This window comes from Lucilia cuprina, chromosome 3, assembly GCF_022045245.1.
Source record: "Lucilia cuprina isolate Lc7/37 chromosome 3, ASM2204524v1, whole genome shotgun sequence".
Classification (NCBI taxonomy): Eukaryota; Metazoa; Arthropoda; class Insecta; order Diptera; family Calliphoridae; genus Lucilia; species Lucilia cuprina.
The window spans coordinates 66,963,350-66,981,856 of record NC_060951.1 but is presented as its reverse complement, the minus strand read 5'-3'; the positions used below and the strand labels follow the sequence as shown (position 1 = coordinate 66,981,856).

At 30.9% G+C, this 18,507-nt stretch overlaps 7 protein-coding genes across 14 annotated transcripts; 4 read left to right on the top strand and 3 right to left on the bottom strand.

Moving 5' to 3' along the window:
- Window positions 1–1,057: 1,057 nt before the first annotated feature.
- On the top strand, window positions 1,058–1,671 carry LOC111678944 (small integral membrane protein 4). Of its 2 annotated transcripts, none has more exons than XM_023440403.2 (3): window positions 1,058–1,201; window positions 1,312–1,467; window positions 1,529–1,671. In XM_023440403.2, exons 2-3 carry the CDS (start codon window positions 1,314–1,316, stop codon window positions 1,612–1,614), a joined length of 240 nt encoding a protein of 79 aa, XP_023296171.1. In that variant the 5' UTR covers window positions 1,058–1,201; window positions 1,312–1,313; the 3' UTR covers window positions 1,615–1,671. The 2 variants fall into 2 exon arrangements, with proteins under 2 accessions (XP_023296171.1, XP_046801713.1); XM_046945757.1 differs by having other exon boundaries at window positions 1,148–1,165.
- Window positions 1,638–1,896, top strand: LOC111678945 (protein brawnin). Its single transcript, XM_023440404.2, has one exon. It carries the CDS (start codon window positions 1,638–1,640, stop codon window positions 1,794–1,796), a length of 159 nt encoding a protein of 52 aa, XP_023296172.1. The 3' UTR covers window positions 1,797–1,896.
- A 393-nt stretch (window positions 1,897–2,289) lies between these two features.
- On the bottom strand, window positions 2,290–4,928 carry LOC111678930 (zinc finger protein 260). Its single transcript, XM_046945751.1, has 2 exons — window positions 4,123–4,928; window positions 2,290–4,058 (listed from the first exon to the last, which is right to left on the bottom strand). Exons 1-2 carry the CDS (start codon window positions 4,549–4,551, stop codon window positions 2,415–2,417), a joined length of 2,073 nt encoding a protein of 690 aa, XP_046801707.1. The 5' UTR covers window positions 4,552–4,928; the 3' UTR covers window positions 2,290–2,414.
- Window positions 4,929–5,796: 868 nt separating this feature from the next.
- LOC111678931 (zinc finger protein 484-like) lies at window positions 5,797–14,278 on the top strand. 2 transcript variants are annotated; one of them, XM_046945458.1, is made up of 4 exons: window positions 5,797–6,198; window positions 12,289–13,494; window positions 13,563–13,918; window positions 13,982–14,278. In XM_046945458.1, the coding sequence occupies exons 1-4, from the start codon at window positions 6,196–6,198 to the stop codon at window positions 14,208–14,210; spliced, it is 1,794 nt and encodes a 597-aa protein (XP_046801414.1). In that variant the 5' UTR covers window positions 5,797–6,195; the 3' UTR covers window positions 14,211–14,278. The 2 variants fall into 2 exon arrangements, with proteins under 2 accessions (XP_046801414.1, XP_046801413.1); XM_046945457.1 differs by lacking the exon at window positions 5,797–6,198 and adding an exon at window positions 9,390–9,512.
- Window positions 6,471–18,341, bottom strand: LOC124418647 (zinc finger protein 37 homolog). 6 transcript variants are annotated; one of them, XR_006940120.1, is made up of 4 exons: window positions 9,249–9,311; window positions 8,839–9,189; window positions 7,070–8,765; window positions 6,471–7,018 (listed from the first exon to the last, which is right to left on the bottom strand). XR_006940120.1 is itself a non-coding variant. In XM_046945459.1 (4 exons), the coding sequence occupies exons 2-4, from the start codon at window positions 9,294–9,296 to the stop codon at window positions 7,506–7,508; spliced, it is 1,659 nt and encodes a 552-aa protein (XP_046801415.1). In that variant the 5' UTR covers window positions 9,297–9,331; window positions 9,385–9,403; the 3' UTR covers window positions 6,471–7,505. The 6 variants fall into 6 exon arrangements, 4 of the variants coding, with proteins under 4 accessions (XP_046801415.1, XP_046801418.1, XP_046801417.1 ...); XR_006940121.1 differs by having other exon boundaries at window positions 6,471–6,647; XM_046945459.1 differs by adding an exon at window positions 9,385–9,403 and having other exon boundaries at window positions 6,471–8,765; window positions 9,249–9,331.
- Window positions 10,496–11,239, bottom strand: LOC111678943 (protein CutA homolog). Its single transcript, XM_023440402.2, has one exon. The coding sequence runs from the start codon at window positions 11,151–11,153 to the stop codon at window positions 10,665–10,667; it is 489 nt and encodes a 162-aa protein (XP_023296170.2). The 5' UTR covers window positions 11,154–11,239; the 3' UTR covers window positions 10,496–10,664.
- LOC124418646 (zinc finger protein 502-like) lies at window positions 14,996–17,549 on the top strand. Its single transcript, XM_046945456.1, has 3 exons — window positions 14,996–15,222; window positions 15,353–16,371; window positions 16,432–17,549. Exons 1-3 carry the CDS (start codon window positions 15,115–15,117, stop codon window positions 17,399–17,401), a joined length of 2,097 nt encoding a protein of 698 aa, XP_046801412.1. The 5' UTR covers window positions 14,996–15,114; the 3' UTR covers window positions 17,402–17,549.
- Window positions 18,342–18,507: the final 166 nt, after the last annotated feature.

Sequence of the window (18,507 nt, the reverse complement as noted above, 5' to 3'; positions counted from 1 at the left end):
TAAAATTTGTGAGGAAAATATATTCTGAATTGAATAATGTTTGTTTCAAACGAAAAATTCTATTATATTTGCTAGCTTAACTAGCAAAATTTAAGTGAGTGCATAAAGTTAAGTAAAACTTACTTTTTTGTGAAAAATAAACATAAAAAAGTACATATTCATGAAAATATTATATTACGAATGAATGAATATTTGTTGCGAATGGATAATTCTACTCCTGCGAAGTAATTTTCAATATTTAGCCATAATGTAGCAGCCGTCGGACGGGTAAACACCTAACTAAAAAAAAGTCTGTTCCGGAACGATTTATATAACAAAACCCATATGAGGTATTTACCCGTCCGGCGGCTACTACATTATGACCAAATATTGAGAATTACTCCGCCGGAGTAGAATTATCCATTCGCAACAAATATTCATTCATTCGTAATATAATATTTTGATGAACATGTACTTTTTTACGTTTATTTTCTCAAAAAAATAAGTTTTACTTAACTTCAGGCACTCAAATTTTGCCAATTAGTCTGCCGGAATAGAATTTTTTGTTTGAAACAAACATTATTCAATTCAGAATATATTTTCCTCACAAATTTTAATATCTTTATTTTTTTAATAAAATATAAATTTTTTACAAAAATTTTTCATCAAATGAATTCGCCGTACTTATGGTTTTCGACATCTACGTAAAGCAAATGCAAAAACAAAATACATGTAAAATGTTGTTGCAGAACTGCCACCAAGATATATTAATTATAAGGTAGTGTTGTCGGCGAATTCAGAAAAACAGAGCGAATTCATTTTATTTTTTATATATGGAGTTTGACAGTATGCCTACACTTAAAAGTGCCAACACACTGTCAAAATACATGTAAAAAATCAAAAGTGTTTTAGCAAAAAACAATCAGCTGCTCTGTTAACACTACCTTATAATTAATATACCATGACTGCCACCACCTTATCTGAATTCGCCTTGCAAATTACATGGAAAATTTTGTTGTTGCCAAACTGCCACCACCTTATCTAAATTCGCCTTGAAACAAGAGGAGGAAAGGAACGTTCTATTTTTGTTAAAAATATATTAACTCATAACAATTATATTTTGAGATTTAAACACATATTTAAAGGAATTCCGAATTTGTTTTTTACAAATCAAATTTATTTATTAGTAATTTATAGTTTATTAAAAGATTTCATTAATAAAGTAATACCAACATATTATGAAGATTAAATAACCATCACATGTTTTAAATTTAAATTAGTAAAAAAGTTTAAAGTCAGCTATTTTTATTTGTACCGTTGCAATATTTTTAGATATGAGAGTATACAACTCCACCGTTAAACGTATTTTGGATTTTGTACCGGGAAAAAAACGTTTTGGACTGTATCGATTTCTACCAGTGTTTTTTTGTTTGGGAGCTGCTTTGGAATACTCGATGATAAATTGGACTGTCGGAGAAACCAATTTTTGTAAGGAATATGAGCAATATAATGCATGGACATTAATTAGCACAAATTGAATTTATTTCAGATCGGACTTTTAAAAAACGTCAAGCAAAAAACTACGTTGAAGAGAAACTGCATCATAATACAACAGACACCACTCAAAATTCCTAATTAACACCGCTCTTTTTATCAGGATGCCAGCCGGTGTGTCGTGGGGTCAATACCTTAAATTTATGTCGTGTGCTTTACTATCAATGATGGCCGGATCACAATTAGTCCATATGTACTACAAACCTCTTCAAGACTTAGATTCATATATTGAACAGGAAATGAAGCAGGCCAAAAAAACGTAACGGCAATTAACACATTCGTGGGTCTAATGCATTACAATTTTCAGTTTTAGATGTAATAAAATAGACTAAGAATGAAAAAAACATGCAGTTATACCAAAAATGTTTTGTTATTTGTACTGATTGTCTTCCTTCTTTCATGGCCATAAAACACACGCTCCACTGATTACCAATATAAAATAAATATCTGCATCAAAAACTCCAACAAAATCAATTTCTTATGGATTCCGTCAAAACCCGTACAAAACCATTAATTCTTTGGGAGTCCAAGCAAAGTCCTGCTTAAGAAACGTTACAAATCTAATTTTTTAGATGAGAATTGGGCATATCAATCTAACACAGACATCTTTTGTATGAATGTTCACCACCATATCATGTAATATCTAACTCAACATCAAAAAAATTATTTGAGAGCAATATTGAATTACTCCGCAAATTCCTGCTAAGAACTAATGTATTGTAATAAAAAACTAAAAAAAGAAAAACAATACATTACTTCGATGGTCAATTTTTAGGACAAATTAATATATGATTACTTGCACCTCTAATTCAAATTATCACTCAAAACACAAGTTTGACTTAGAATTATTATATTTTACATTAAATAAATTAATTTAGATGTTAATTCTGCTCCAGCGCATCATCATTGTTTTCAACAAAGTTATCTATGAAACTGCGATTAGCGGCTACAACAGGGGCCGCATCACTTGCAGTAAGTTTGTTATGAATTTTACGATGATTTTTTAAACAAGTTGGTTGACGATATGCCTGCCCGCAAATATCGCATACGTATGGTTTTTCGCCAGTGTGTATATAGATGTGATGGCGTAAAGTTTTACGTGAAGCAAAGCTTTCACTGCAATGGGGGCACTGGAAAGGTTTTAGTTTTTGATGAACTGCTCTAATGTGAGCTTCCACCTGATATTTGCGAACGAACTCTCGACCGCAGAACTTGCAAGCCAGTTTCTGGTCGGAGTGTACCAACATGTGTGAGTCTAACATAAACTGTTTTGCAACCCGACGTCCGCAAATTTTGCATTCGAATTTTTTCTCGTCTGCATGTACCCGTAATTTGTGGTATTTAAGGGTATATTGAGAATGGAACGACTTTTTACATTCCTCGCATTCCAATCTATCTTTAGGCAACAGTTCTTTCCGCCTCAAATCCTCTTCAGTCGGATGTCGAGTTTTCATATGGTAGCGTAAATTTGAACTCTGTTTAAATGTGGCTCCACATTGTTCGCATACGTATTGATGAGTTGTTTCCATATTGAGATGCTTAAAACGCACATGACGTTGCAATGTAATAAAGTTGCTATACTTTTTATCACATCCCGGAATACTGCAATCGTACGAATCCTGCTTCCTTTCGTGTACGTCTCTAATATGAGTTGACAACCCTCCTACAAACGAATATGCCTTATCGCAAAGTTGGCATTTAAACGCCTTCTTTTGTCCTTCATGTACTTTACGGATGTGTGCCTCAAGGGTAAGCTTATGACCAAACTTATGCTGACATTGATCACACTTGTATCTATTAGCCAGTCCTTTCTTTCGACCACTATTTAAAATATAGTGTCTTTTTTTCTTTTTCGCCTCGGTTATATTTGGCAGTGTATTTGTATTGAATTCACCGTCGCTTGATGATTCACAACCAGAGTTCAGTTCAGTTTTTATAGCTTCTGAATGTTGCTTTTCCAACTCGACGTTCTTTATATATGTTGAACTTTTGGGTTTACTTTCTTTTGAGTTTTCTTTAGTATTTTCTTCACACTCCTTTAACTCAAATCGAAATTCACTGTTCGAAAATGTAATCTCATCATTTGGTTTAATATTACATTTTCTTAGTTTTGGTTGCCTTTCCCTGGCTGCTCTTTCGGAATGTTGAATTTTATTACTTAACACTTCATTATCGGACAAATTATCATCTGCATCTTGAAACGTACAATCTTGCGAGTCGATATCCTCCTTTTCCGTCTGACATATTTCCGTCCTATTTTTTTGCTCTAAGTTCGTTGTTACTCCTTTCAAATTTAAATTTATCGATTCACTTTCTTCTATGCCATTAGATTTTTTACATTTACGGCTTAATTTACTATTGGAAAGGGTATAGATTTTCCCTTTAGCCCTCCGTGGTCTGGGTTTTCTCAAATGATCTTGTTTTTGTGTGTTTTGGAATGGATCAGGATCCATACTATTAAAATCATTATTGTTATCGGTGCTACCTAGAATAATTGCTTCGGTCTCCATCAAAGAATCTTTCAGCTAATAATTAAAAAACAAATTATATATGTGTATGTTATTGTATGTTTACATTTTTACAACTTACAAATAAATTGAAAATGTCATCTTTGACGCAAACATTTAATTGATCCGTTTTATTGTCTTTAAATTCGAGTCCATCATCGTTCAGTTCTATTTTAGCAACATTGAAATTGTCACTAAATACTTTATATAGTTTTTTAGCACTATCCAACGCCTTATTTCGAAACGTATCAAACGTTTCCAAGTGCTTCAAGCACTCTATGCATACATATTGCGGGTACGATTGTTCATTGTACAAATCCATTTCACACCCCAAGGACACATATTTTTCCAGCATCTCTTGTAAATGCTTATTTACATTGATGTCGACAAACTTGTTTGGGAACGATGTCACTATATTGTCAAAATCGCTTGAATTACTTTCATCTTTTAGAAGTTTACACAAACAGGTGCGACACCTTTCCTTTGCGTTAAGTTTCGTTAATGTTATCATTATTAATCTGTTTTACATTGAATGTAATGTTAATAATATTTTTTCGCAAAAATCGGTATTATTGTTTACAAACGCTGAAGCGAATTTTAGTGGAAACGTCAAAATCAAATAACCGTGCAAAAAATATATGTTAATAAAAAAATGAAACAATGTGGAATAAAACAAATTATTCATATTAGGGTTTGTAGTTGAAACAAAAAGACGACTTTTCGATGTTTTGCTACATATTTTTAAAAAGTAGATTTTTAAACTTTTTACGATTTATGAGACGAACATCCAAGTATATGCACATAGTATGCGCAATCAGATTCCAAAATACACATATTTAAAAATTGCAAAAATGTTGTTCTTTTTTAAAGAATTTTCTTAGTAGTACTCGATTTAATGAAGTGTTAAAGAAGTGTTGCATAAAAACATAAAAGTAGAAAAAAAAATGACCTTAAATCTAGATCGGCGAATAGGGCTTGTAAACATTGTACTCAAACTACAGGCCGAAATTTTGGAGATAATCCAATGAAATTTGGCACATGATCTTCTATGATTAACATCGGTCCATTATTTCACCTAGCCCCCAAACAAGAGAACCACCGAATAGAGCTTGTAAACCTTGTAATCAAACTACAGGTCGCAATTTTGGATATGTTTAACAGATGATTAATAGCTTCGTGTTTCTGTCTACTTATATAGTCTGGATTTTTATCTGTCATTATGCAACTGTATGACATAATTATTGGTTTTGTGAGTTCATTTTTAAGAATGTTTATGGCTTCTACCAAAGTAAATTAATAAAGTAGCATCACTTGAACAGCTGACTATTTTTTTAACTATAGTTTCTATAGAAAAATAAAATTAGTTGTCAAAGTTTGTTTTGAAAATTGTTAACATTGTTTATGTCGCCATTTTTAAATTGTGTTTTGCTATTTGTTAAAATTTGTGAAATGTTGAAAAAATGAATTAATAGTGGTTTTAAATCCTTAATATTTTCAACTTAAAAGTAATATTTTATATTTAGGTTTTGTTCACTTTGTTGTTAAAGGAAATTTTCTTAAATTTTATTTTGACACATTGCTGGATTATTCCAAAAATAAAATACATGTGTTTGTTGTAGATGTTGTTGTACAACAAGAGATGTCGCTACTTTATTAATTTACTTTGGCTTCTACATATTATTTTAATTATATTACCTGTGTTCTGTATCTTTCGAGGCGAGAAAAAAACATTGTGATTCAGATAATTTTTATACTGAACACATTAAAATTAACAAAAATATATTTGAATTACGTGTGTTCACCCTGTTTTAAACAAGACTGCCTATTTCTCTAAATGCGAAAGAACATTTTCATTCTTAATACCTATATTGAAAACAGAAAATTTTTCGAAATTTTTTGTCGACTCGAAAGTTACAGAACACAAGCACTGCTTTGCTTCTATAACTAACAGTTGATAGATTAACATTTTTGTAGGAATTTATGATCAATGAAGTAAAATTTAATTGTCCTGTAGTTATGATATATATTTTATTATACTTTGTTAAAAATTTAATGTTGTTTTGAATGGAAAGTGTCACACGTTCTTTTTATATCGTAATCCAAAATTCTTATCAATATTTATAGCGGATCAAGTGATAAATATTGAACGTGTAGCATGGTTTGTTAATATCAATCACGATACATTTGTAAAATTTGGAAAAAATAAATAAAAAAAAGCAAATAAAAATTGAAAAGTTGTTAAAAAATATAAAAGAAAATTACTTTTCTCTAAATTTGTGTTAATCGATTAATCATCTGCAGACCTGTGTACCATAAAATAAAAAATATATTAAACGGGTAGCATAGCCGGGGTATTTCTCAATCCATTTAAATGCGTCGTGATCATATATATCGAACGGGTACCTGTGCCCAATGAATTATATATGTATATATTATTATATATTATTATATATTATTATATATTATTATATATTATTATATATTATTATATATATCACTCTGTACAGAAAACATAAACGTGCTTTTGGTAAATCTCTAAAAATTTTCCTTGCTTTGTTTTATGATGATTCCCAAAATATTTTAAGTCTAGTGATGACCTTTCGTGAGCTGGAAAAAAATTAAAAAAGGTACTTTGGAATAATATTTTTAAAATTTATGTTTTGTTTTGAAACAAAATATCCAATCTGGGGTATCGTTTGAAAGGAGTTTTAAAGCCGAATTCAATTATACATTAATCTTAAATAACCGTATGGTCAAATTTGTGATATTCCAAAATATTTAAAATCGTAAGGTCTCTCAGTAATAAAAATAAAATGTATGCACAACTTTCCAAATTTTGCGGTCCACTAGACTTGGCTTAAAAAACCTTTTAAATGATATTGTATGTTATGTTTAAAGGTATTTTCAGACTACAATACTGAGTATTAACAAATTTCAAAATTAAAATATTATAGAATTTTGTCGGTATTTCAAAAAATCTGTAAGAAAAATACATAAATATTTTAGACATACATTTTATCAACTCTTACCTTTAAAATTCAATGATGTTCCTGGTTTTTTTTTCGTTTATTTTCAATTTATTTTATTTTCCTGTTTTTTTTTATCGCAAGGAAATTGTTTCTAAAGTTTCTTTATTTTAAATACAACTTTGATACATATGAAAAATAAGAAATTTTTAACATTTTTCAAAAACTTAAAAATACGGTCGGTATAAATCAGAAGTATTTTTTGTCATAATCAATCAAATTGTATTTAGACTACGAAATTGTATACTACATGATTTTTTGACAAGTAATAATATTCAATATTGTAGTCTGAAAATACCTTAAGAAATACTGTAAAATTAAAACAAAATAACAAAAATGGGACTTTTTTGTAAGCGGTTTAGCTCACGAATGGACAACACTAAACCCAAAATATTTTGGGTAATATCATATTACATAACAGCGAATACTTTGAGGGAGGTTACTCATTTACTGTATTTACTAAGCTTAAGTTAATTTCTGGTAAATTATTAATAATATCATGACCTTCTGTGCCTTTTCCAAAATGTATCTTTCTGTGAGTTTTCATAGCGGTACGTTGCCGGAAACCTTGACCACAAACATTACATTTATAAGGTTTCTCACCGGTGTGTATAAATCGGTGATGACGCAGTGTTTGCAAGGCACCAAATGCCTCGCCACAAAAATCACAAACATGTTGTTTAACTTTTAAATGTACCAACCGCATATGGTGAGTTTTATCGCCAAGTTTAACGAAACGCACCTCACAGCCCTCAAAGTCGCATTTAATGCGTTCTGTGTATTTGATATGAGTTCGTTTATGTTGGTTCAACAGTGTTTTACGTGTAAATGCCATTTGGCACTCGGAACACTTGAAGGGCTTTGAATTCGAAGGGTTGTGATTGCCTATCACGTGATATTTAAGCGAGTACCGCGTTTTAAAAACTTTGGGACAATAGTCGCATTTTATTTGGTCTGTTTCCGTATGCTTATTAATAATATGCCGCGAGAGCGAATATTGATGAGCTGCAATAAAACCACACTGATCGCAAATCGATCGCGTGGTCTCTTTTTGTTCGGAATGCTTGTTTGCCAAGTGTTGTTTAAGAATTACAGCTGTTTTAAATGTTTTATCACATTTTTCACATTTGAATACTTCTTGCGACTTTTCGCTATGACACTCTCGTTTATGCTGTAAAAGTGTTTTGTATAGATTATAAGCCTTATCACATTGCAGACATTGATACGGACGTTTGATGCCCTCGTGTACTTGTTTCATATGTCCATCGTACTTGTTCTTTTCCCAGAAATATTTGCTGCATGTTTTACATTCATACCGCACTTTTTTTTGTCCACTATCCATTTCCGAATTTTTATTATATTCTACAAATGTTTGTCTTCTTTTGTACGTTTTCTTTAATTTACAAAATTTCCTATTCTTCTTATTGATTTGAGAATTTTTGCTTTTTAAGCCTTCGTCGTGCAGTGGTGCGATAGGTATAAAATCAGTATCATCTGCGTTATCGGAGGAGGAGCAGTGAACTTCATAACCTTTGGATGTTATATTAAGTTTTCCAAAGGTAAATTCTTCATCCGATCGGGAACAGTTATTGATTGGAGAATCTGAATGACTATTGAGTACAAATGGGGAATTTGTTTCATATTTTTCTATCTCATTTATATCAACTAAGGATTCGTTATCCGTTAGAAATTCCTTAATCTGAAATAAATAAAAAAATTACATACCTACATTGTCTAACATATATATGTACATACTTTTATGCAAAACCTACATGTTCATTTTGTTTATTATTTATTACCATTGCCTCGTCGTCTTTGTTATCGCTTTTAAGAACTTCTCTTTCTAAAATCTTCCTTATTTTTTCGTCAGTTTCAATAGCCAATTGGTGAAGTTTTGAAAAATCTAACCATTTATCGAAACAAGAGCGACACAAAAATGGTGCATAATAACACAAACTATCGTCACCTGCGGTAGTCCTTGCAAGACAGACTTGTATTAAATTCTCCAGTTCTGGGTACTTATTTGTGGGAATAAATGTTGTAGAATTATCTTCATTATTCGCCTCCAGCTTGGCTAGGCAGGTACGACAATATTGTCGCAAATGCTCCACAGATAACATCATCTATGAAATGTAAACAGAAAATAAATTTCCATCAAAGACAACAAAAAATTGTTATTGACAATTGTATTTCCATTAGATGACAGCAAAAATGTATGACAGTTTTCCATTCCACATGTTTCGTTCTATTCAAACCATTCTATTACTTTTGAAGTATATTTTGTATTTATTTCTTAAGTTCATATTCTTAAAGTTTACCTACGAGAAAGATGAGTTTTCTTTTTAATATAAATGTGTGCCGCGTTTGTATGCAAAATGAACAAAGTAATGATTTATTGAACAGCAAGGAACTACTGGAAAAATATAAGTTCACGACCCGTCTAGAGGTAAATACTATTTGTACAATTTTAAAATTAGTTTGTGGTTCTATTACAACACATTTTATACAAAAGAAATACATTTTGTGATGCCATATTTTACAAAATAAAATACTACCCAAGACGACGAAAATTTCCACTATTTTAATTGGCTCGGATTCTATCCTTAAAAATAAACGCCTTTTATGACCCATTTTTATAAAAAGAGAACAAATATAACTGCAATTTTAACAAAAGTTTTACTATTAATGATTTATGATATATGTATTTTGGTCAACGTATTGTTTTGGAATTTGGAGACCTTTAAAATAAGGCGTCATCACTTTTCATAGTTTAACAGAAGAGGTAATAATTGTTATAAAATTAAAATCATTTTAGATATAAATGCAATGTATAAAACACGATAAAAGATCCATTTCAAAAGAAAGAAAAAGAGATATGTGAACCCAGGGAGAGCTTTGAAATAACCCCACAGAAAATTTTCAGAGTACACGGAATTGTAACCAATGTTGTGTGCTTTACTTTGTGTTATTTACAATTTGATTTATACTAGTAAATCAAATTGTAAATAACACAAATCTTCATATGAAGTCTAAATTTATTAATGAAATTTGTTTGCATTACATCTTAATATACTTTTAATCAAAGTTATATAGGTATGTATAAAGTAATCATGTTCCAGCTATAATTTGAACTGTCTTATAATTATGAATGAATTTGAAGATATGTCCATGTAAATTAGTTTGTCATTTTTTGGCGACCGTATATTGTGTAAAGCAAAGTATATTAATATACTTTGGTGTAAAGTAAGCCAGAATGTAAGTTTGAAAGTACTTTTGAATTCAAAATAAGCAACACAATATCAATGTAGTAAGCTAAACATTTTCTGTTTCGACGTTTTCGGTTATATGTACCACTGTTTTTAACTCATTGAGGATTAATTCCACGTGGTGGGTAAAAGTGTTTTCATATTGGCCATAAAATTATTTATATTTAAAATATTTTTACGAAAACGTTTATTCTATATTTTGTAGAATACATTACAGTGCAATAAATTGTTAAAATGGTGATATCCACATGTAACTTGTCTATGGTGATGCGGATTTTACTTCTCTTTCATCTTTGAATTGTAACTATTTATGTTCAATCTTTTATATTATATTATTTTTTGGGTGACACAGATTCTGATAACCATTTCATATACGGCAAATTTCCATTTTCAATTGGAAGCGTAATAACTTCTGCGACACTGTACGGATGATTATCACGCACCCACTTTGTTAATTCCATTACACGGCTTGTTCCCGTTTTGATTATCATCAAATACTCATTGTCCTCATTAAGTTTGCCCTCCCACATATACACTGATTGTATGTTTGGAATTATATTCACACAAGCGGCTAATTTTTCTTCTACCAATCCTTTAGCTAATTTTTTTGCTATTTCATTATCAGGCGCGGTAACAAAAGCAATAGAACTTGCACCAGATTCGTATTTGAATTTATCATCATCCATATTTTTTGGGGAATTTGCAATTAAAGACGATTCGTTCAATGCTGTTGAGTCACTGCACGCTGGATTTGTAGCCAGAGCCGAAAGATGCAGATGATGTGCTAACAACTTGGAATACAATTTCTTTGCAACAAGCATACAAATTAATTGTATCGCTTCTGGTATAAATTAACACTTACTATGAATGTTTGCAAAAAAAAGATAACCTAAATGAATGAATGACATACTAAATGTAAATAAATTAGGGTGCTAAAAAACGAATTTCTGACAATCGAACAAAAGACTTTTCAAAAAGTTAAAGTCGACGACTAATGAGACCACTTTCAAAAACATTAATTTTAGACTTCACTTTTACTTTTTTCCTACTCCGTGGAATTTTTCCAAATACCTACATACTTTGTAGTGGGGATAGAGAAGATAATTTTCTACATCTTAGTCGAAGACTATTTTTGCATAACATTAGTCGTTTTCGAGCTAAAGTGTATTATTTTTTAATTTCTATGATATTTTCAAATGTTAATAGGTATTTTAACCCATTTATTGTTGAATAAAATTGTGGTCATTTCAGTAAAATTTTGAAGTAGGCTTTTTATAGGGGCTAGGGCCGTATAATTATAAAAGTCAACTTCGTTATGGGGTTAGGGAAATAATGGACCAATGTTAACCATTTTCAATAGTCTTTGTCCCTGGGAAAGTTGAAGATAATGTACCAAATTGTGACCTGTAGTTTGGTTACATGGAAATCGACTCAGAAAATGATTCTAAGCCGCTTGATATACTTTAACATCAGCACAATCCCAAGATACCCTCCCCACTAAAGGCGTGTATGGTATAAATAGTGAAGCCTGAAATAGTCAGGAAAATATTTCCGCTAAATTTCATTGATATTAGACTAAGACTTCAAATTGATCTAATATGTTTCCAATATTAATGTATACCATAGTGATATTACACTTTTGAAAATCCAAAAATGCTGTAAAATATATGAAGTTAAAGTCTAGTTTTGATAAAATTTGGTCGAAATATTACTCTAAATAAGTGAATGTGACCACCAATTTTTTATTATAAACTTTTTTAAATATGACCTGTAATACTATCTGAAATTATCTAAATTGAGATTTGAAAATATTAGTGAAAATATTAGATTGCTAATTTTTTACCTAATTTTCTTTCGTACCCTATTCGGTTTTTAATAGGCGGGCATGACTAAATCGTCTTAGCCACAGTATGTAATTTAAATGAATGTTAAAATTTAACATTTTGCTTTTTTTAGATTACCGAAGGGGATAATTTGCCTAAAAGTATATGTTCTAGATGCACTGCAAGATTAAAAGTAGCTTATACATTTATTAAAACGGCACATGAATCCGAAAACAACTTAAAAATATTTTTAGCAAAAATTAATACCGAGTTTAAAGAAGTTACAGTAGGAAAAAAATGTATTACCAACTCAGTAAATGAAGAACATTTTACGGATGATGATATTTTGTCCCTTGTTGATGATGAAAATCACGAAGATATTCTTATAGAAGTCCGCCAAAATGAGAAGCGCAAACAATTGTCCAATACCGACAAATACACAAAAAAAATTAAGATAGAAGGAGACAACATAAAAAGTACTCGAGATATCCAAAAACAGAATGAAGATGACTTTGATAGTTGCAAAAAAGATGAAACAGTTTATCGTTTAACTAAAGACGTTTTGCTAATACATGCTGATAATAATGAGATTGATAATGAATATGAAAACAATTCACATTTTATGGAAATTCCAACACAGGATGCAGTTGACTATACAGAAGATGAGCATTACAATAAAGATATTTCAGATGACAATGAGTTAGACAAAGAACAAACATATACGCGAGGAAATATCCTGGAAATAAATGAAGATTCAGAAATTCATTCTCAATCCACTGAATTAGGAAATGATGAGGTAGAAGAAAGTCGGGATTATGAACCGATCGTTAATGGTCAAGACGACACCATACAATATCAAAGTATATACATTGATGAAAGTTCCGTAGAAGAAACTAATCAAAAAAATGAAAATGAATATTACATAAATAATTCAAATGAAGAGGAAACATTTGAGGTTCCCCTCAAAAAAGAGGGCATCGACGTACAGAATGAAACAGCTAAAAAAATTCCTAAATCTGAAACTAATGTACATCGTTTTTATTGTGATAAATGCAGCCGCGATTTCAGCACGAAAACAAATTTAAATCGCCATATGCAATCGCATGAAGGCAACAAGCCATTTTCTTGTCCAGAATGTAAAAAGAGCTTTACACAGAAATCAACATTGAAACAACACATGTATACGCATACTGGAGAGAGGCCTTATGTTTGTGAAGTTTGTAACCGCGGATTTACACAATGTAAAAGTCTTGTATTTCATATGCGCCGTCATACAGGCGAGAAACCGTTTCACTGCGAATATTGTTTAATTACTTTCCGACAGAAGGATGCTTTAAGGGTATGAATCATACAAAAAAAAAACTACAACCCCAAGAACAAAAATTTAATGAAAATATTTTCTCTTAGATTCACATTCTAAAACATCACGTTCTTATAGAGCAAGCCAATGACGGAAGCGATATATTTACGTGTATAATATGCCAAAAGAAATTTGATACGAAAACTGCTTTTAAAACTCACATGAAAGTCCATACTGCAACTGCAGAAGTAGATAATGTTGTTGAATTATTGAGAGATGAACCAGAATGGTCTGCAGTAAAAAAAACAAAAAATGTAAACGTTGGAGGGACTGATTTGATTATACCTATTGATTCTGAAAGTATTAATGCTGCGGTTGTTAATGTTTCGGCATCATCCGCGGCCGAGCCAAGTCGTGCAAAAAAATTTCAGTGCCGAACGTGTTTTAAATGTTTTGCATTAAAGTGAGTTTTATCATTATATTCTCCCTCTAAATTTTATTTACCTAGTATTACTATCCTTTACAGAAAAAGCTTAATGAGACATATGCGCATACATTATGTAAACAGCGAAAATGACGTAACTGAATGTTTTGATTGTGAGTTGCAATTCTCATCTGCAGAGTTATATCAAGAACATCTATCGGAATGCCACCAATATGCATGTTCTGCTTGTCCTGAACTAGTCTTTAAAACTATACAAGATTTAAAAATACATATGTTTGAGCACGAATTGGATCAACAGGAAAACCAATAATAATTATGTTAATAGCATGTATAAATTAATCAAAATGTAATAAATTAGTATAAATAAATATATATAAAGGAGGCCAAAAAATATCGATTTTCCTCAGATGTTCTTATTTTTTATTAGTGTTAGCAAATACGAAGAACTTCAATTAAAACTCTTCATTATTATGGTTTTATTTTATACTTAGGTGAATGACTAGCGATTAATTTAAACTTAATTAAGCGGTTTAATTTTGTTTGCTAGTTTAAGCGTCCAAAAAACTTTGAAAGCTGTCGGAGAAGAATATTAAGAAATTGGCGGTTTTCAGTTAGTCATTCCGTATTTAACTCTGGGAGATTAGGGTTCTATAGTTGAAACGAAAAGTCGACTTTTCGACTTTTTTCATTTAGTTAAAAGTCGACTTTTTGCATTTTATGAAAAGTCGATTTTTCGACTTTTTTCATTTAATTAAAAGTCGACTTTTAGACTTTTCGACTATAAGTATTTTATAAATAGTCGACTTTCCGACTTTTTTCGATTTTTTCGACTTTTTTCCGATACGACTTTTCGACTTTTATTAACGAAGTAGACTTTTCGACTTTTTTTCACAGACGATAGTCGAGTTATCGAATTTTTTGGAACAAAATAGTTTACTTCGACTTTTTTCGACAAAAAGTCGATTGTTCGATTATTTGAAAGTTGATTTATAGAACCCTACTGAAAATGTATTTTAATGGTAACGATAGCTTAGCGATAACAGTCGCCAACAGCCGCAGCCGTTTAGAACCGCATCGGTTTGTATCGTTGCTTGTTAATTATTGTGAATTCCAACTTATAACCATCTGATTAATAAACATTGTTTAATAATTTTTGTTGTATCAATGTGTATGTTTTGAAATATTTTGTTTTAAACAAATAACTAATATTTAAAATGGACATTAAGGTGTGTAGAATTTGTGGTGGTGTGGAACAATTAAAGAATATTTTGGACCAAGGAACAGAAATGAGGGAAAAATTACTCTTATGTACAAATATTGATGTAAGTCGGGTATTATTTATTTAGGTGTTTATTAAACGTTATAACCGAGCTATTTATAACTAATTTTCTAAATAAGTTTCATATATTTTCGAATAAAAAAGTTATGTTTCTATTTTTGTTTTAAATAAAGATTTATTGTGGAGATTCGTTACCGAAACTCATATGTGACCCATGCGATATAAATTTGGATCTTTCATATCGGTTAAGAAAACAAAGCGAAGATACACAAAAACGATTTAGATGGGAAATAAAAAGAAAAGATCCTGTCTCACAAGGAAATGATAAAGTGAAAAATTCATTAGATTCATCTAATAGCGAAAGTGATGCAGATATTTCAAATTGTCAAAAAATGTATCAATCTGTTCATTCTAATAAATCATTTGAAATAAATATGAGAGAAAATTGTACAACGCTTCACGAAATCGAATATATAAATGGAACTATTAAGAATAAAGAACAATCGCCGAATTTTGAAAAAGAAAAAAAGGAGATAATAGGAGAAAATTGCATAATTATAGATAATGACATTATTGAACTTAGAAGCTGTAACATAAACAACGATAAAATTTTTAATGGTCTAGTTGACAATGAAGAAACCGAAATATTAGTTGTTAATGTTGATGTGAATAATGATATAAACACAAGCGATAATATTTACAATTTAGAGGAGGCAAAAGAAAACCCAGTAACTTCTGAATATTGTAGTATTGATTTATTATCCTCTTCATCAGAATCTACGGCAAGTGACCATTGTATTGATTTAGAAGCCGATCATTCCGAAAATTCCCTTACATGTAACACCTGTCATGAAGTTTTTACTAAGAAAAACGAATATAGTATACATATTAAACAGCACGGGGAAGAACGATATCAATGCATTCAATGTTGTAGATTCTTTCCCACTCGTTTTCGATTAAAAAGACATGAGGAAACTCACAAGGAGATTGCTAACTACAACTGCCCTCATTGTAAGCGAAATTATCGAGCATTATATAATCTAAATCGGCACATACGGTCAGCACATATAGAGGAAAAGAGTTTGAACTGTACCATCTGTAGTGTTAGTTTCTCCCGTGTGGATGTCTTAAAGCGTCATATGCAACTACACTCTGAGGAGAAAAACTACAGTTGTGTATTGTGTTCACGGAGGTGAGAATCCATAGCAAAACTACAATTTATATAATATATTTCGAATAAATTTCTTTTTAGCTTTAAAACTAGGGACTATTTGTATGCTCACGATAAGGCACATCATTCTGGAAATTCTTTTGTATCAAAAAAGAATAAACGAGCAAAGGCAGAAAATACCAATCAAAATCAGTGTGGTCAGTGCGGCAAGCTCTTCAAATCCTCATTTGCCTATAAAAATCATTTACTTATTCACACAAATGAGAAACCATACGAATGTGAATCTTGTAATAAAAAGTTTCGAACGATCGCGGCTCTGACAACACACCAGCGTATTCACGACGATTATCGGCCATACCAGTGCGATTTATGTTTAAAAAGTTTTAAACAAACTGCACATTTAAAAGAACACAAACTTCTGCACTCGGACAGTGCTCCTCAGCATGTTTGCACTATATGTCAAGCATCGTTTAATAAGAAAAGCAATTTAAACGCACACATGCGTATACATACAAAAGAAAAGCCATTTAAATGCGCAGACTGTTCTGCTGAATTTACATATATGCATCTGCTCCAACGGCATGCTAGTAAAGTACATAATAGAAGCGCACACAAAGTCTATATTATAAATGAGTCCTATGAAGCAATTGAAGCACATGATATCGTTAAAAGCAACGATATATTCGAATCTGAGCTGTATATTGATACGGTGACAGATGATGACCTTGATCATAATGTTGCAGATATTGTGGATTTGAGTGAAGATGATCACGTAATCTGTAGGTCGTCTTCTGAATTAGAAATTATAAACGATGAGCTTGCAGTTGATGACAAATCCGATGTCGAGACTTGTGCTTTAAAGAGCCAAACAGTTTTTGATAATGTTCAAATACATTCAATTGATTCTATACAATCACAATCGCACGAAAAAGAATTCGTTAATGGCACTGAAGATTGTGAAAATCATATAATTGAACAAAAAGTTGATCTTTTTGTAAGCGAAGAAACGAAGTTAACAAGATCAATCTATAATGTTAACAGATTAAAATGATTTAAACAATAAGGGCCAATCTTTAGGTGAAGGAGATGGATTAAACTTGATCATGAAATGCAAAATTGTATACTGCTGATGCACAAAAAAGAAAGAAAAAAATAATACAATTTTTATTAAAATAAACATGATTTATGATTTAATTTGATTTCAAGTTGATTTATTTCAATGTTAAACCTTGCTTTTGGACCATAATCGGTTACAATTTCTGTTTAAATAAGAGGTACACATAAAAAATAATAATATAATAACACAAATATAAGAAAATTAAAAAACAAGTAAGAGTGGTATATTCTTCTGTGCTATTCATTTATACCCTTCGCCAAGTGTATTTAAAAAATATTAATTTTATAAAAATTAAATTTGTTGTTATTTTTTACTCTTAAAGTTTGTTGGCGAGTATTAAAAACTCAAATTGCCAGGTTATCCCACGTCGGTTCGGAGAGAGCCCCCAATCGAAAAAATTCAAAGTATTTATGGTATCCACCAGTTTATTTTAACATAACCTCAAGGAGTTAGTAAAACGAAAGCACACAATTAATGCAAACAACGCATAACTTGGAAACAGTTATACGGAGTAATACACTAAATTGGTGCGAGTGAGACACAATTCTGTAGAAAGCTTGGCAACAAACACAAGCCTGATCGTCCTTAAGAAATAATCAAAGTAAATTAACAGTTGTAATTCAGGTCTGAGTCTTGAGGGGAACAACTCTCGCGTCATCGTTTTTATTTCTTAAGGACGGTCAGGCTTGTGCTTGTTGCTGGGCTTTCGACAGAATTACTTCTCACCCCGCACTAATTTAATGCACTACTCCGTATAACTATTCTATGTTATGCGTTGTCTTCATTAAACGCGTGCTTTCGTTTTACCTCAGAGTGAGGTTATGTTTTTAACTGGTGGAGACCATAAAATACTCACGATATAACTACTTTAAAACCACTTTTAATTCATTTTTTCAACTTTTCACAAATTTTAACAAATAGCAAAACACAATTTAAAAATGGCGACATAAACAATGTTAGCAATTTTCAAAACAAACTTTGACAACTAATTTTATTTTTTTATAGAAACCAAAGTAAATTAATAAAGTAGCCTCACTTGA

Bases quoted from the DNA above. Each gene is read 5' to 3' on its own strand.
- LOC111678930 (XM_046945751.1), bottom strand. From the start codon at position 4,551: ATGATAACATTAACGAAACTTAACGCAAAGGAAAGGTGTCGCACCTGT. The intron at 4,059-4,122 runs GTAAGTTGTAAA...TTTAATTATTAG, and splicing joins ATGACATTTTCAATTTATTT to CTGAAAGATTCTTTGATGGA.
- LOC111678944 (XM_023440403.2), top strand. From the start codon at position 1,314: ATGAGAGTATACAACTCCACCGTTAAACGTATTTTGGATTTTGTACCG. The intron at 1,468-1,528 runs GTAAGGAATATG...AATTTATTTCAG, and splicing joins TGTCGGAGAAACCAATTTTT to ATCGGACTTTTAAAAAACGT.
- LOC111678943 (XM_023440402.2), bottom strand. From the start codon at position 11,153: ATGCTTGTTGCAAAGAAATTGTATTCCAAGTTGTTAGCACATCATCTG.
- LOC124418647 (XM_046945459.1), bottom strand. From the start codon at position 9,296: ATGGAAAACTGTCATACATTTTTGCTGTCATCTAATGGAAATACAATT. The intron at 9,190-9,248 runs GTCAATAACAAT...TACATTTCATAG, and splicing joins CATCTAATGGAAATACAATT to ATGATGTTATCTGTGGAGCA. The intron at 8,766-8,838 runs GTAGGTTTTGCA...TATTTATTTCAG, and splicing joins ATAATAAACAAAATGAACAT to ATTAAGGAATTTCTAACGGA.
- LOC111678945 (XM_023440404.2), top strand. From the start codon at position 1,638: ATGCCAGCCGGTGTGTCGTGGGGTCAATACCTTAAATTTATGTCGTGT.
- LOC124418646 (XM_046945456.1), top strand. From the start codon at position 15,115: ATGGACATTAAGGTGTGTAGAATTTGTGGTGGTGTGGAACAATTAAAG. The intron at 15,223-15,352 runs GTAAGTCGGGTA...TTTTAAATAAAG, and splicing joins TCTTATGTACAAATATTGAT to ATTTATTGTGGAGATTCGTT. The intron at 16,372-16,431 runs GTGAGAATCCAT...ATTTCTTTTTAG, and splicing joins TGTGTATTGTGTTCACGGAG to CTTTAAAACTAGGGACTATT.
- LOC111678931 (XM_046945457.1), top strand. From the start codon at position 9,396: ATGAGTTTTCTTTTTAATATAAATGTGTGCCGCGTTTGTATGCAAAAT. The intron at 9,513-12,288 runs GTAAATACTATT...TGCTTTTTTTAG, and splicing joins AGTTCACGACCCGTCTAGAG to ATTACCGAAGGGGATAATTT. The intron at 13,919-13,981 runs GTGAGTTTTATC...TATCCTTTACAG, and splicing joins TTTAAATGTTTTGCATTAAA to AAAAAGCTTAATGAGACATA.